General features: G+C 46.2%; 1 protein-coding gene across 17 annotated transcripts in view; it reads left to right on the top strand.

Moving 5' to 3' along the window:
• The window catches only part of CPL2 (carboxyl-terminal domain (ctd) phosphatase-like 2), an 85,137-nt gene that overhangs the window by 41,073 nt on the left and 27,480 nt on the right, over positions 1-16,584 (top strand). Inside the window, exon 14 of one of the 17 annotated variants that reach the window (XM_010258277.3) lies at positions 4,827-5,209. The exons of the other annotated variants lie outside the window; for them this stretch is intronic. Within the exon in view, the coding sequence (XP_010256579.1) occupies positions 4,827-5,086 (260 nt within the window). The 3' untranslated portion in view covers positions 5,087-5,209. Of the gene's footprint in view, positions 1-4,826; positions 5,210-16,584 lie in introns of those variants that run through there. 17 annotated transcript variants of the gene reach the window in all.

The raw sequence follows: 16,584 nt of genomic DNA, 5'->3' as shown, positions 1-16,584 counted from the left end.
AACTAAGAGATGCAGCCAACTTGGCTAAGGCATCAGCCTTGTCATTTTCTGATATTGGAATGTGGCTCACTTGTATGCTGCTGAATTGAGATATCAGCTCTCTAGCTCTGTTAAAGTAAGGTATTAAATTTAATTTTTTAACCCCATACAATTCATTTAATTGGTTAACCACCAATTGAGAATCTCCAAAGACTTGTAAATATTTAATATTCATATTTCGAGCTATTTCTAAACTGATAATGACTGCTTCATACTCGGCTGTATTGTTTGAGCATAATGATGTGAGGGAGAAAGAATATGGAATTAAATCTCCTGTGGGAGTGATGAACATAATCCCTGCTCCTGCGCCTTGTTTTGAAGAAGCTCCATCGAAATAGAGTTGCCATGGTCTTTCAGTTTCTATGTACAAGACCTTTTCATCTGGAAGGTCTTCTAAAAGCTCAGTGTCATCTGGCACAGGATGAGCTGCTAAGAAGTCAGCTAAAGCTTGCCCTTTTATTGCTTTTAAAGGAACATATTTTATCTCGAACTCAGATAAAATAAGTGACCATTTTGCTAGTCTACCCGTTAGAACTGGCCAAGAGAGCAAATATTTGAGGTGACAAGCTTTAGAAATTAAGGTAATTGGATGTGCAAGCAAATAATGTCGTAACTTTTGGACAAAAAATACTAAAGCTAAGCACATCTTTTCAATTGAAGAATAATTGTGTTCAGCCCCAACTAAGGTTTTACTCAGATAATAATGGTCATTTTCCCTTCCTTTATCATTATTTTGAGCTAACAATGCCCCAGAGAATTTGGTGAGGCTGAAATATATAATATTAATGGCTTCCCTTTTATTGGTGTGGCCAGCACTGGTGGGTTTAACAAATAATTTTTTATGATTTGGAAAGCATTTTGACATGCTTCATCCCATATAAAAGGTGCATCCTTCCTCATCTACCAGACAAGTTGGAGATGAATCTCCTTATATAAGCAAGTCTCCCTTGTAAGCTGTGTAATTCTTGCAAATTTTGGGGAGGTGGCATTTCTAAGATTGCCTTAATTTTTATAGGGTCAATTTCAATCCCTCGATGTCGGACAATAAATCCAAGGACTTTTCCTGAAGTTACCCCAAATGCACATTTTAAGTTGCTGTTTTCGATGTCTGTCTAAAACTCTTTTGAGATCATCTAAGTGGTGTTCTCTTTCTTTAGTTTTCACCACTAAATCATCAACATAACAGTCCACGGTGTTGTGGAGCATATCACTGAATATGACTGTCATGGCTCGCTGGTATGTAGCTCTAGCATTTTTCAAGCCAATGGGCATAACTGTGTAGCAGAATATCCCTTTTGGAGTTCGAAAAGCAGTTAGCTCTTCATCTTTTGGAGCCGTTTTAATTTGGTTTTAACTTGAAAAACCGTTCATGAAGGACAATGCTTCAAATCCGGTAGTAGCATCCACTCGCAATTCTGTAATGGGTAGTGGAAATTCCTCTTTTGGACATGCATCATTAAGATCTCTAAAATCTATGCAGATGTGGACTTGTCCATTTTTCTTTTTAACAGGAACAATATTAGCAAGCCATGTAGGATATTCAACTTCCCTGATAAAACCAGCACTTATCAATTTATCAACCTCATATTCAATTTGTACAGTGAGTTCTGGTCTGAAGCAACGTTGAGCTTGTTTTACAGGACGCTCATCCTTAGAAATAGCTAATCTATGTACAACTATTTTGGGATCCAATCCTAGCATGTCTTTATATCCCCAAGCAAAAACATCTTTGTATTCTTTCAGTAAAGATTCATACATTATTAGCTCTTCCCTAGTAAGTAGAGCACTGACAAAGATAGGCTTGGGGTCATCAACACATACGAGGTTGATTTCTTGAAGGTCATCTACTGTTGCTTGACCTCCATCTTCAAGCTTTGACGGTGCAAGTTGAGCCTCTTTGACTTCTTCTATTTTTTCATCTTCATGGAGAAGATAAACTGATTGAGGGATATCCTCTCGAGGCATTACCTGTTGCAAATTATTACAATAAGGTTTGTACCTTGAAGCGCCATTGAAGTATTAGAATCCTAGGTAGGGTTCATACCTTGATCCTCCAATGAGGATTCATGCTCTTTGGTGGAGATGTAATAGATCTCTATTTTGAATTCTCCACCATTTTCTATCTTTTTAATGATAATGTTGGGTTGCTTTTTCTCCTCTTGGCTGAAAATAGCCTTTTCATGTTCTGTGAACTTAGGGATTACTGAGGTCGATTCTGCATCACTACATGTAGGATTATGGTAATGACTCGATGGCTTGAACTTTTGGAGAACTAACCTTTTATTCTTTTTTCCATTTTTCAGAAGGGAAGTTGACACAATAAATTGAGTGTATGTGATGGATTGGTCAATCTTCCTAAGTGGACAAGTATAACTTGTCATCAATGTCGCCATTGTAATCTCTTGCAATGAAGTAAGAGCCTTTTGCCCGAATTTCCTTTGGCTTTTTGGAATGTACCTAAAGGTAGCTTTAGGTTTTGAGTCAACCTGGGGTTTTTGTTTCCCTTTGATTTCCTGTTGCAATGATACAACAATCTTGATTTTTGAAGTTGATGGTTCTTTGCATTCTTGAAGACTACTTTCAACATTCTCTTTAACTTCTTCCTTTGAAGAAGGGAAAGAATGAAACTTAGCAGATTTATAAAATTTAGCATTCGCATAATGTATTTCTTCTCCTTGGAATGGATCCGTATCTGCAACTACTTTTTTTACCTTTCCATCTTTGCTAAACTTAAAGCATTGATGAAGTGTTGATGGGACAACTCCGTATGTGTGTAACCATGGATGTCCTAAAAGGACATTATACGGAGTATCTACATTAATAACATGAAAGAAAGCATTGGAATATAGCTGCCCAATTTCAATCTTCAGAGCAATGGTACCCATTGCCTTCTGCCCCTCTTGATTAAACCCTTGAATGGTAAAACATGAAGGGGATAATTGGCGAGGTGTCATACCCATAACCAATAAAGTTTTCAAGGGTAGAAGGTTAACAACAGATCCACAATCTAAGAGAACTCTATTGATGGGAGTATCGCCAATTACTCCTGATACATACAAAGGGCTGTTGTGATATTCCGTCCCAAGCTGTAAGTCTTCATCATCGAAAGATATGCATGCCCTACATGAAGCACAAACCTTTGGGGACTCTGGTTGTACTTCAATTTGATTGACTTCATCTTTGAATTGTTCAGGATTAAGCAATGCTTGAATTAATGCCTTTCTCAAATTTGGAGAAAGCTGGAGAGCATCATAAACACTTAATAATGCAGGAATGCGCTTTAGATGGGCAAGAATGTCGTATTTAATGCACAATTTTGTTTTTCGCAATGCCTTCCGAACTTGAGGTCGGACCCTGATTAGATTCTCTAATCTATGGTCTTCCTCCTTGTCTTGTTGAACTTGCTGAGTCAACTCTGACACCTTTTTCTCTCCTGGCTCTTCATTTTCTACTCTAGAGATGGAACTTCGATTCTTTAGTCCCGAACTGGATTGGGTGTTGAGATGCCTCTACACCGAGGCGGATTTTGGGCCGAGGTGGCTGAATACCCAAATCGCGAATGTTGCGAACTGGGCTTGCCTGGCTGAGTTATCATCCTTCGATCAGATTGCGCCTACGTGTCCCTTTCTTGCTAGGTCGTTCCAAATCACCCTTCATCAATTGCCCCCCACTCCTCGTGCCAGTGGTCCTAACCCGATGCAGGGAGTTCATGAAGAGTCCATGTGGATTTGGCACGAGGTCTAGTCAATTTGGAGTGTGAACTGTTGGTCGGGCCTGTTCAACCATCTGGCTCAACCACGAAATGACCTAGGTCGCGTCCTGGGCACGCGCGAACGTCACACTATTTATGGATTCTGCAGATGCCAAAGAGCGCACTCAACCGATTTCGTCCTTGGGTAGCGTGCTGCCGGTTTTCATGGGAGCCGTCGGATCGTACAAGTCCTAGCTGTTGATCGCCGGATACGGTGGACTATAAATAGGGGGCCGAAGGGCCCATTATCTTCGCCAAAAATCTTGTAGTTGAGCTCTCCTGAGGTCGCGTCGGAGTCCTTCATCTCGCCACTCCTTCCTTTGTGTCCGAGGTCATTGTCGTCCTTTTGGTGAGTTCGTCTTCTTTCATTAGTTGTTCCCCTTTGCTTTTCCTGTCCAGTATGTCTAGTGCTAGCATAGATAGGTTACTTAGTGATTCTAGTGAGCCCGAGGGTGCCGAGGTGCGGTCCTCGACTCCCATCGGTGAGGTCAACTCTTCGCTAGAGAACTCCTCTTTACACCTCTTAGGGGAAACACCTTTACCCGTTGTCGGGCCATCTCGGCCTGAGGAACCTGAACCTTGGGTAGAGCGACCGACCTCCGGAGAGGGGGTCCCATCTTCTTCTCGGGGTTGGGATCCGGATGACTTCGACCCTTCCACGATGACCTCGGACAGATTATTGTCCTTGGTAGCCTGTTACTGTCTTCCCGACACCCTTACCTTTAGTATTCCTTTGAGTCAGTACCCTTGAGTCAGTACCTTTAGTATTCCTTTGTTTGGAACCCTAAGGGATGGCCATTCCCGACTCACTGGCGAGTGGCCATTAAGGACCCCGGGGTGAGGCTGGATGATGAGACTAGGGCGGTCACTAATTCCTAGAGGGACCTCGGCCTTGAAATGAAAGATTTCTTGGCTGAGGAGACGAGCTGTGCTGAGTCCTCCTGGTAGGCCTCCACCTCGGCACACACATTGCTTTTTCTTTCTTATTTTGCACTTACTTCACTTCGTGACTAACTTCTTCCTTTTTCTCTTGCAGAAGCTATGATAGGCGTTGATGCAACAAACCTTCTGCGGAGTGTTCAGAGGGGAAAGAAGAGGAAGGCCTCGAAGAGGTCTTGTCGGGAGGTCGGTCCGTCGGTTCCCGCCCAACCCGAGGTCGTTGCACCAGAGCTGATCTCGGCCGAGCTCTCGGAGGAGGAGGTCCATCTCCAACCTCCAGTCGTTGACTTGGACGAGGACCAGGACGAGGGAGCCCCGCCTCGCGAGACCGAGGGTACTTCGGTGCCCGAGCCTTAGCTCCCGAAGGAGAGCATAATGACCCCGCGGCTCGGTCTCCTCAAGAGCAAGGATGCCGTGTTTCCTGCGGAGGTCGCAGAATGGGCTGACATGCCAACAAGTCAGCTCGGAGGAAGAGCGGCTAGTTACTGCATGGTGGTGAGTAACTCGCCCTTTGTTTTATTTTCTTACTCTTCTGTTAATAGTACTTACGTCTGCTTTTTATTTGCCAAGTGAACTCCACTATTCATTCACTCGTCTACCAGTCCGAGATCCTATTGAAGCGAGCTTGGGAGGCTGAAGAGAATGCTAGGAAGCTTTACCGCGAGCTGGATTTAGTTCAGGGTGAGGTTCTTCGAGCCAAGAAAGGAGCTTGGAGCCAGGAGAAGCTGATCCTCGTACTGACGGAGGAGAAGAAGAAACTTAAGGGGGAGAAGGAGGCTCTCTTGAGGGAGAACGAGAACCTCGAGGCGATGATCAAGGAACGCACCGAGATCTTTGACATTGCCATCCAGGAGGTGCGGGTTCAAGAGAGAGATCGCGCCATCGAGGATTTCAAGGAGTCCCCGGAGTTTCACGAACTCTAGGTCGAGTATGGATCTAGCTCGTACCGGTCAGGTTTCAAGCTTTGCAAGTGGCTGATGCGGTGGAAGTTTCCTGAGCTCGACTTCGGATCTGTTTCCATGTCGGCCGTCACTACTGAGATGGCGAAGGAGGCTGAGGAGGAACCCGACTCCTTTGAAAGGGAAAGCAACGATGAAGTTCTTGAGGTGAGGCCGTCAGGAGAGGCAGGCCGAGAGGACGTGGAGGACCACATGGAAACCGACCTACCTACTGGAGGGTATTCTGGCAGATTGGATGTATAGTCGTGCCTCTTTTCTTGGACTTTCTTACATACAATGTACATTTCGGGCCTCCGAGCTTGGTTATAGTAGTTTTTTTTTTTTTTTTTTGTATTCAAAGTTCTACATCACTGAAATATAAGTGTTTTGGCAATCTTTGTGTGCAAAATTTTTTTCTAAGTGTAGATTACTCCCGAGTTGGCGAACTAAACCAAATAGGAGTGAACTTTTCCTAACTATAGGTTGCTGCCGAGCTGGTGAGCTTGACACTAGTAGAGATGATATAATTGCCATTGCATGCCAGGACGATCAAACACTGTAGGGTACATACCCGACCTGTCTATTCCTGGGTCACTTATTTGCCTAAGTGTTGGATATCCTTAAGTGTCGAGCTAACGAGCTTGGCTCCATGTGGGATTAACCTTACGTTGCTGTACGCCGAGGTGAGTTGGACACCGTAGGGTTCACACCCGAGCTGTCTATGCCTCATAGGCGACTAAGACTCATCTGCCTATGCCGAAGAGGCGACTAGGACTTGTCTGCCTATCTTGAAGAGGCGACTAGGGCTTGTCTTCCTATGCCGAAGAGGCGTCTAGGACTTGTCTGCATATGTTGAAGTGGCGACTAGGAATTGTCTGCCTATGCCGAAGAGGCGACTAAGACTTGTCTGCCTATGCCAAAGAGGCGAATAGGACTTGTCTGCCTATGCCGAAGAGGTGCCTAGGACTTGTCGCAGTGCCGAGGTCTTCTGTTAGCTTGGCACCATAGCCCGTAGGCTTTTGGGAGTGACTCGCAATTCTCTCTCCAGTCTGTCGTCTTTTTTGACCAGTTTGGTAGTCACATAGACTTGAGGAAATTTTGCCTTTGGGTTGCAAGTTCATGAGTAGTACCTTCTTAAGTTATCAATATTCCATGCTCATGGTACCTGCTTCCCTTCTATAGTTTCGAGCTCATACGTGCCTTCCCCAAATACCCGTTTTACTCGGTATGGACCTTCCCAATTTGGTCTGAACTTGCCAACGCCGGGCTCAAGTACCATAACCTTCCAAAGAACCAAGTTGCCGACGCGGAAGTGTCGTTTTCTTACCCGGTCGTTATAGTACCGAGCTACTCTTTGTTGGTAAGCTGCGGTCCGAATGTAAGCCAGGTCTCGTACCTCCTCTATCAGGTCTAGGTTGGTACGGAGCTCGTTATCGTTCGCCTCCTTATCGTAAGCCTCCAATCGTAATGTGGGTACCTCGATTTCCGTCGGGATCACCGCTTCTGTGCAATACGTGAGGTTGAAAGGGGTTTCACCTGTGGCGGTCTTAATAGTAGTTCGGTTGACCCAAAGGACACTGGGCAGTTCGTTCACCCACAACCCCTTGGCTCGAGCTTAGCGAGCTTTCAATGCACGAAGTATCGCTCTATTAGTTACTTTTGCTTGCCCGTTCGCCTGGGGGTGTGCCACTGAGATAAAATTTTGTTGACTCCCCATTTCGGCACACAATTTTGAAACTTAATATCTTAGAATTGTTTCCCATTGTCGGATATCAGCACCTGAGGTAGTCCGTAGTGACATACTATGCTTTTCCGGAATAAATTCTGTATGTTGCGGGCTGTGATCGTTACCAAGGGTTCGACTTCCACCCACTTCATAAAGTAATCTACTGCTACAAGCAAGAACTTCCTCTGCCCTGTTGCTGGGGGGAAAGGACCAAGGATGTGGATTCCCCACTGCGCGAAGGGCAACAGGCTAGTGAGGTATTTCAAATCAGTAGTAGGTTGATAATGAATGTTGGCATGCCTCTGACACCTGTCACATTTTTTGACAAGCTCAAGTGCATCGAATTTCATCGTGGGCCAATAATAGCCTTGCCTTAACACTTTCTGTACGAGAGCTCTGCCCCCCAAGTGTCCGCCGCACAAGCCTTCATGGGTATCGCGAAGTACATGCTCAATTTCTGAGGGTCACAAGCAGCGCAGGTAAGGGAGCGTGAAAGACCTTCTGTACAGTTGTCCGTCTATGAGGACGTATTTAGCTGACAGGCGCTCTACCCTTCGGGCTGCGTTATGTTCTGCAGGTAGGGTCTCGTGGAGCAGATAACTCACGAGTGGGTCGATCCAGCTCGTTCTGCTTGTGATACGGGAGCGACCTCTTCTGCCCCCCCGAGAATGCTAGGCCGAGGTAGGTCCTCTATGTACACAGTTCGCATGGTGTTGCTGCTCGTGCTAGCTAGTCGTGACAAGGTGTCGGCCTCAGCGTTCTCGGACCTCGGAATCTGTTTGATGGATTAGGAGACGAAGTTATGCAGTATATCCCTGACTTCGGCCAAGTAAGCTGCCATAGTGGGGTCACGGGCTTCGTACTCACCAGTGACTTGGTTAACCACTAGTTGTGAGTCGCCGCATACGATGATGTGCTTTGCTTTCATTTCCCTTGCTAAGGTTAACCCGACGACCAATGCTTCGTATTCTGCCTCATTGTTTGATGCCTCGAATCTGAACCGGAGAGCATCTTCCAGCTTCACCTCGCTTGGGTCGTACAGTATCAGTCCTGCACTGCTTCCCTGCTGGTTGGACGAGCCGTCGACATGGAGGATCCAGGGCTCCTCGTCCCAGGTCGGTTTCGTTCTTACCGGGACTGGCGCCGCACTGGTTGAAGCTTCCGTTGTGTGGTTGAGCTTGGTCAGCTCGAGGGTCGCTGTGCTGAAGGTGCATTCTGCTACAAAATCGACCAAGACTTGAGCTATGACTGCTGGCCAAGGCTCATACTGAATATCGTATTCGCTCAATTTGATGGACCACTTCGTTAATCTTTAGACACTTCGGGCTTGAGCAAAATCTGCCTTAAGGGTTTGTTGGTGAGAACGACGATAGTGTGGGCCTGGAAGTATGGGCGAAGCTTTCGGGCTGCTATGATTAGTGCGTAGGCTATTTTCTCGATTTCCGGATACCTAGTTTCCACGTCCTGCAAAATTTTGCTAACATAGTAGATGGGCCGGTGGACCCGATCTACTTCTTTGATCAGTATTGAACTAATCACCTCGTCGCTCGCAGAGAGGTATAGCTTTAACACATCCTCTTCTTCGGGTCGAGTTAAAGCTGGGGTGGTACCTAAGTATCTTTTTAGCTCGTCAAAGGCGAGCTGACATTCTTCAGTCCATTCGAAGTCCTTACTCTTTTTTATTACTTTAAAAAAGGGTAGGCACCGATCTGCCGACTTGGACATGCGGCTCAGGGCGGCTATCCGACTAGTCAGCCTCTGAACCTCTTTTATTTTCCGAGGTGGTCTCATATCTAGAATGGCTTTTATTTTATCCGGGTTAGCTTCGATGCCACGTTAGTTGACTATATAGCCTAGAAATTTACCCGAAGTGACTCCGAATACGCACTTATTTGGATTTAGCTTCATGTTATATCTTCGTAAAATTTGAAAAACATTCTTTAAATCATTCAACAAAGAGTCCGAAAATTGGGTCTTCACGACCATGTCATCAACATAACACTCTATTTTATTGCCGATTAACGGATCAAAAATCTTATTTACAAGGTGCTGGATGGTTTCCCATGCATTTTTTAATCCAAAGGGCATGACCTTGTAACACTATAACCTGAGCTCAGTTATGAAGGCGGTCTTCTCTTCGTTAGCATGATTCATCCTAACCTGGTTGTAACCGGATTAGGCGTCCAGGAATCTTAGCAACTCATGCCCTGAGGTCGCGTCCACTAGGCGGTCGATCTTGGGTAGCAAGAAGCAATCTTTCGGGCAGGCTCTGTTCAGGTTGGTGTAATCGATGCACATGCACCACATGCCATTGGCTTTTTTTCACCAGAACCGGGTTAATCACCCAGCTTGGGTAATGGACTTCCCTGATGAAGTGTACCGCAAGGAGCTTCCCAACCTCTTCATTGACTACCTTCCAACGTTCCGGGGCGAGGTTGCGCTTCCTCTGCTTTACTGGCCTGATTAAAGGGTCGGTATTCAGTTTGTGATAAATTTTGAATCAATTCCGGGCACTTCTGTCGTGGACCAAGCAAAAACATCTTAGTTTTCAAGTAAGAAACTTACTAGCTGGGAGTGAAGTGGTTCGTTGATCGAGGCACCGATCTGGAGAGTCTTGGCCGGTTCGTCAACAGAGACCGATATGTGGACCGTTTCCTCTGTCGGGGCAGCTTGCTCGTCAGTATACTCCATAGGTCGCTCGAGCTCTACATCCTTTGCTAGCTTTGCTTTTTCTTTTAGAGCAGCCACGTAGCACTTGCGCGATTCGAGTTGGTCACCTCGCACGACTCCCACTCCGTAATCAGTTGGGAACTTCATCGCCAAATAGTAAGTGGATACTATCGCACGTAGAATATGCGTGATGGGCCGACCTACTATGACATTGTAGGGGGATGGAGTCGCGACTACCAAGAAGGTGTTCTCAAATCGCACGATGTTTGGCCACGTGCCAGCTTCCACGGGTATTGTGATTCGACAAAGAGGTCTGACCTCCTCTTCGTTGAACCCTACCAAAGGAGTATTTGCCGGTCTTAGGTCACTCTGCTGTAACTGTAATTTGTTGAAAGTCTACTTGAAGAGTATATCTGCCGAGCTGCCTGAGTCTACCAAGATGCGCTTTACCTCAAAGTCGTTAATTCGTAGCTTCACCACTAGGGAATTGTCGTGAGGGTACTAGATCCCGCGTGCATCGTCCTCAGTTCAGTATATCTGTTCTTCAAGCCTAGGTCGCTTTGGCGGGTTTTCCTCTTCATTCTCTAGCTCGCGGACCGAGGTCCTCCCGGCTGCTAATGTACACCCGACGAAGATGGACCCGCTAGTGATCATGTTAAATACCCCGCGGATCGGTCTTTCCTCTGGCAACTGTCTCGGTAGTTGCTCATTTTGCCTGCTAGCCTCGGGGGCATTCCTCCTCTGGTCCCCCTATCGATCTTCCTGCCGATCTGTTTGTCCTCTCTCTTCTCATAAGATGAAGTTCTTCAGGTATCCGCGTCGGATAAGTTCCTTGATATCGTCGCGGAGATACCTGCAATTCTCTGTGTTGTGTCCGTGATCTCGGTGAAAATGGCAGTAAACGTTTGGGTTTCTTGTTGCTGCGTCTCCCCTTAGCTTGGGAGGCTATTTGACAAAGGAGGAGTCCTTAATGGTCATTAGGATCTCTCCTCTCTTAGCGTTCAAAGGCGTGTAGCTCGTTCTCTCCACAGGTGGGGTCCTGGAGCACCGACCTGATTTGTGAGTTTGCAAGGGGGACTGACTTCTGGAGTTGTTTCTTCCCCTGCTCGGGGACTTGCTTTTCTTCCTCTTCTGTCCACCATTGCTTATTCCTTCATTCTCTCTCTTCCTCTTTTCGGGCGGTGGGTTGTCGATCTTCTAATTGATCTCCTCCTCGGTACCGATGAACTGATCTGCTAACTTAAGGAATTCGTTGATGTCCTTTGGTTTGTTAGCTACCACATGCCACTTAAACTCCTTGTGGTTGATTCCTTTCTTTGCTGCAGTGAGTCGTATCGCCGGGTCGAGGTTCGGTATCTACAGGCAAGTGTCGTTTAAGTGCTTGGTATAGCTTTTGATCGATTCTCCTTCCCTCTAAACCACATTAGGAAGGCTTTCCTGCGACCTCAGACACTTCTTGCTAGTAATGAAGTGCGCAATAAACAAGTCAGCGAACTGGGACCAGCTTTTGATGGAGCCCGACACGAGGTTTCGGTACCAAGTTCGAACTACCCCCTTAAACGTAGTAGAGAAGGCCACACACATGCAAAACTCATCAGCACCAACTAAGTGTAACCGAGACCGGAAAGAGTCCACATGGTCATTGGGGTCGAACCACCCGTAATACTAGGTTTCGGTTCCAAGTTCAAACTACCCCCTTAAACGTAGTAGAGAAGGCCACACACATGCAAGACTCATCAGCACCAACTAAGTGCAACTGAGACTGGAAAGAGTCCACATGGTGATTGGGGTCGAACCACCCGTCATACTTGTCTAATGGGGCATCTTAAAATCTTTTGGCATTGGAGTTGCCAATAGCTCGGGAGACAGAGGGGATGACCGGAAAAGTAGCGGAGGCGTGGTCTTTGTAGCCACCGAGCTCGCTTCTTCCTTCCCTTTGGTTTGCTCTTCTTGCTGGCGGGCTGTTCCTTACTGAGGGGCGGCGTGTTTTGTGATGTCGCCGCTGCTACTTCTTTACCGTCTCGGCGTTGGTGTTGCTGACTTCAGTATGGTCTGGTATTTCGGCCTTGTCGCGATGTAGATCCTGGTTCCTTGTGGGATTCTATAGGTTGTGGGGCTCAAACTGGCTATCACGAGGGACGGAGAGGCCTTGTCTCGAGTTCGCACCTCGAATCCCAAACTGGTTATTTGCTTGCCAGCCGTCATTTTCTTGCTGTGAGTACCGAGGTGGATTGGGCTGATTATCCCCAGACCTATTTCTGAGATTTCCTTGTGAGACCGGAGGAGTGTGCTGACTGTCTCTCCTCCCACGGGGCGAGACCTGACTCCTGAGTGAAGGGATGAGAGATCCATCATATGGATGGCCGAACCCTATAGGAAGGTAGGGCGGAATTTCAAAAAATTCTTCTCTCCCATCTGGGAATCACATTCCCTGTTTTAGAAAAACTACATTTTTCAAGGATCAATCTTGAACCAAGAACTGAACCAGATCTGAACCAAAACAGTAGGAGAGGGATATACCTGATACGAAGATGCAATATCTCCCAACGAAGGTGTTCACGCCCAAAGAAAGACTCCAAAGATTGCTCCCACTGAAGATGACACAGTGAATGGTGGAGCAGAATCAACAGGGTCCGTCCAACGAACCGAATTCTTCAGCAAGAATTCGATGGAGGCAGTGAGCACGACTTCTGATTAGCCTTTCTCCAAAGACTGATATCAAGACACCTCTTGATCACTCCTACAAAGGAAGGAGATCGAACTGGTAGTATGGCGACAACTGGAGGAAACACAGGGAGAAGATGGCACAGTCACACTGTTGCTGTCTTCTCTCTGGGTGCTCTGAGAAGCTTGGGATGTTGAGGATGATCTAAATGGTTCGCCCCCTCCTCCTTTTATAGCCTTAAAGAGAGCTCCTAATCTCATTAGGAGTTTCCTAATCCAAATCTGTATTTGGATAAGGAGTTCTCTTTAAGAGATAAGGATAAGCCTTTCTCTTATCTGCAGATTAGATCAGCTCTCTCCTAATCTCATTAGGAGGTTTCCAGATCTGAATTCAGATCTGGACTCTCTGAGTGAATAGGGTAAGATTCTATCCTTATCTGCTGATTTAATCCTAGTTCGAAATGGGCTTTAGGCCCAATAAGTCTAAGTGCTCAAACTGCTTCCAACCTGCTGCCCAGTTGGGCTTCTTTGTATGGCGTGGGACCCTAACATTGATCTACACATCAGCCACATGGGTTCGGCCCTGCCTCTGTTACAAGGCCTGGCTGAATTCACTGAAAAGACAGTGAACCCCTTGAAGCCCATCACATGGACTCCTAATGGGCCCAACACTTACACTAAGTGGTCCCTGGGCCAAGCCACCTTATAAAAACCTAGGGATTGTAGGCAGATGCAAGATTAGCCCATCAGGTATTACCTTCAATGGTCTTACACTTAACCTCTCAGTCCATAATGATCATACACTGCCCGACAAGAGAGGACCTCTCCCTCGGCTGCAAGGAACAGTGTTGCACTCTCTGCTCACATGGATCCCGGGAATTAAAACCTTTTGCAAACAATTTGAATCCGTAATATATATATATATATTTATTTATTTATATCCGTATATAAAATATATTTTGCAAAACAAATTTCAACGATTGAAATCGGCTGCCGACAGTCTTGGTTTCCATCGGAGAGAGTGCATCCCCGATCATTACCTTTGTCCGACAAAGGGGCTGATCCTGTCACTATGATCACCCACTCAGATGAATTCTCGGACTGTCCCAACATACCCAGGTTTTGACCCACGCTAAGGATCTCACTGATTGGCATATCAAAGACAACCCAATCCGACACCTAGTGTAGTATCATAATCGAGTCTAGGGGTCAGGTGTAACTTTCCACTTTTGCCCACTAATCACCAAGGTCCAGGGCAATACTGGAAATCTGGTCTGGTTCAGGGTTCAAGTAAACCTACACTGCATGTACCTCGGGTCTCACCCTGGCAGCTGAGACAGGCCACCCCAGCACTTGGCGGCACATCAATGTCATCCTTAGCAGGATAAATCTCCCCAGACTTATCCAATGGCTTTGAACATTCTGAACTAACACGAGTCTCATAAGTGTCCAGTTTAAGGGTATTACACAGAAACACACCACTATAACATGAATCAAATATGTACTTTATTCATTTGCAATAAATGTCATAATGTACATCAATCTGATTGGAGCTAAGGGCATACACTGGCTAACACTGAGAGGAATCGGTACTTGTGAGGCCTCTTCGCCCCGATGGGGAGATCGGTTGATGTTCTGGTTAGTTCCAAGCCGATTCGGGTTCTGACCTTGATGGGGCCTTGGGTGCCGAGGTGGAACCGGCTGCTGGTTTGGCTGTAATGGAGGGAACTAGTGTTGATACTGCTGGTAGAAATAGTCCTGCTGGTACTGTTGGAACTGTTGGATCTACTGCATCTGGATCTGAATAGCCTGGACGCACTGAACGAGGCCATGAAGCTGGGAATGCCCGATTCCGGGGGGAACCACGGATGGCTCAGAGAAAGTTGCGTCTACCACTGGGGAAGTGGGGCGCTCACTTGCATGGTGCTCAGTGGTGCGGACAGTGATGGGACTCCAGACACTGTGAGAGGAATAATGAACTGGCCGATGCACACCGTAGGAGCTTGGGGAAGGTTGATTGCTGGGCTTGCCCCCTGGTGATGTTCATCTGGACACTTTTTCTGGTGTGGCTGGAGGATGGCATTGAGGTTGAGATTAAGTTTGAAACTGCAAAGAGATAGGGATGACCTTTCGATCGTTTCCCACAGACGACGCCAATTGATGGTGCGCGATCTGGCTACTCTTAGCTGGAGGGTGATCCGAACTCCAAATGGGCAGCGAGTTGGATCGATCTGCAAAACAGTGTATCAGAGAACCCGGAGTAGCTAACCCGATGAGGTCGCTCCGATGCTTAAGTCAATACTTATGCTCTGAACGCGAGCTGAATGCTTGAGAGCTTGAGTGCTAGTGAGTAGAATAATCACGCGTACCTTTGTCTTGAGATTTCAGGTCTTTATATACTAGAGTAGTCGTGGGCCTTACGGAAGAGCTTCGGGATCTCCGGGCTGTGGAGATAAGGTTGGTTCCGTTTTTGAAGGAGAGCAGTACGTTGATAAGGTTTATCGTCTACCTTCGATTTAGGCGGAACCGGGATGAGTTCTTATCGTGATCTCGGGAAATTCGGCATCTGTTGGCTCATCGTGTCCTCAAGAGATTCGGGATCTGTTGGGGGGGCCTTTGGAGTCGGTTATGCGACACTTCGGCTCATTAGCTCCGAGTTGGAACTTCAATTCTTTAGTCCCGAACTGGATTGGGTGTCGAGGTGCCTCTACAGCGAGGCGGATTTTGGGTCGAGGTGGCTGAATACCCGAACCGCGAATGTTGCGAACTGGGCTTGCTTGGATGAGTTGTCATCCTTCGATCAGATCACGCCTACGTGTCCCCTTCTTGCTAGGTCGTGCCAAATCACCCTTCATCACCTTTGCTGCTAAGAGGTCTTCAAAAATTCCTTCCACATCCTCATTATCAAATGAGTATTTCTTTTCCCTTCTTTCTTGTAGAGTCATAGGCTTAGGAACATCCTTTCCTTTAGCCTTATCCTTCTTTTTAATATTAACAAAGGTGTTCATGGCCTCTCCTTTGCCTACAGGCTTTTTTCCATCCTTTTTTACTTCTGAAGGAGGATTGGGCTTGCGTGCCATAGTCTTTTTCCTGGCAATTTGCCTTTTCACATTGCTAGCTTTAGAAACCAATGCATCAAATGATTGAGGTTCTGTTGTGCCTACAAAGGTAGCAATCTCTGGCAAGAGATTGTTAGCGCACATTTGTACTGCTGAGGTTTCCTTTAACTGTTCAACACATTGAAGATTCATATTTCTCCATCGTGTAATGAATTCATTTACACTTTCATTTGGCCTTTGTTTCGTTTCAGCCAAGTCTGTAATTGATAATTTCCTCTTGGAGCTTACAAACTATGCTAAGAAAGCAAGTTGCATATCATCCCATGTGATGATTGATCCTGGTGCTAATTGTGTGTACCAGGTAAAAGGTGCTCCTTTTAAAGATTGCACAAATTGCCTTATTAATAAGGCATAAGACATTGCTGATTCACCACATGCAGAATAGAAATGGGTCAAATGTTCATGGGGAGACCCATTTATTCCATCAAACTTCTCAAAGCTGGGCTTTTGATATCCTGAAGGAAATGGGAGTGTATCATAATGGGCAGGATATGGTTTCTTGTAACCAAGGACAGGTGGTGTGAGAGATGCTTGGAATTCCTTTAATCCCTCTGCAATAAGTGTCTTTAGATCTGTTTGAGGAGCAGGAGAGGAAGTTGATGGTTGTTGAGACGACTCTCTAGCAGATGTGCTTGCTTGAGCCGCCAACTGAGCAGCCAAAGATGCAATTTCTGCATCCTTTTCTGCCATCTTTCGTTGCATCTCTTGAATTTGCTCTTCTAAATTTGAGGTACTAGT

The sequence above is a fragment of the Nelumbo nucifera genome, chromosome 2 (genome assembly GCF_055504915.1).
Source record: "Nelumbo nucifera cultivar China Antique chromosome 2, China Antique-T2T, whole genome shotgun sequence".
NCBI lineage: Eukaryota > Viridiplantae > Streptophyta > Magnoliopsida > Proteales > Nelumbonaceae > Nelumbo > Nelumbo nucifera.
Note: the sequence above shows the minus strand (reverse complement) of the source record. Positions and strands in the feature narration are given on the sequence as shown.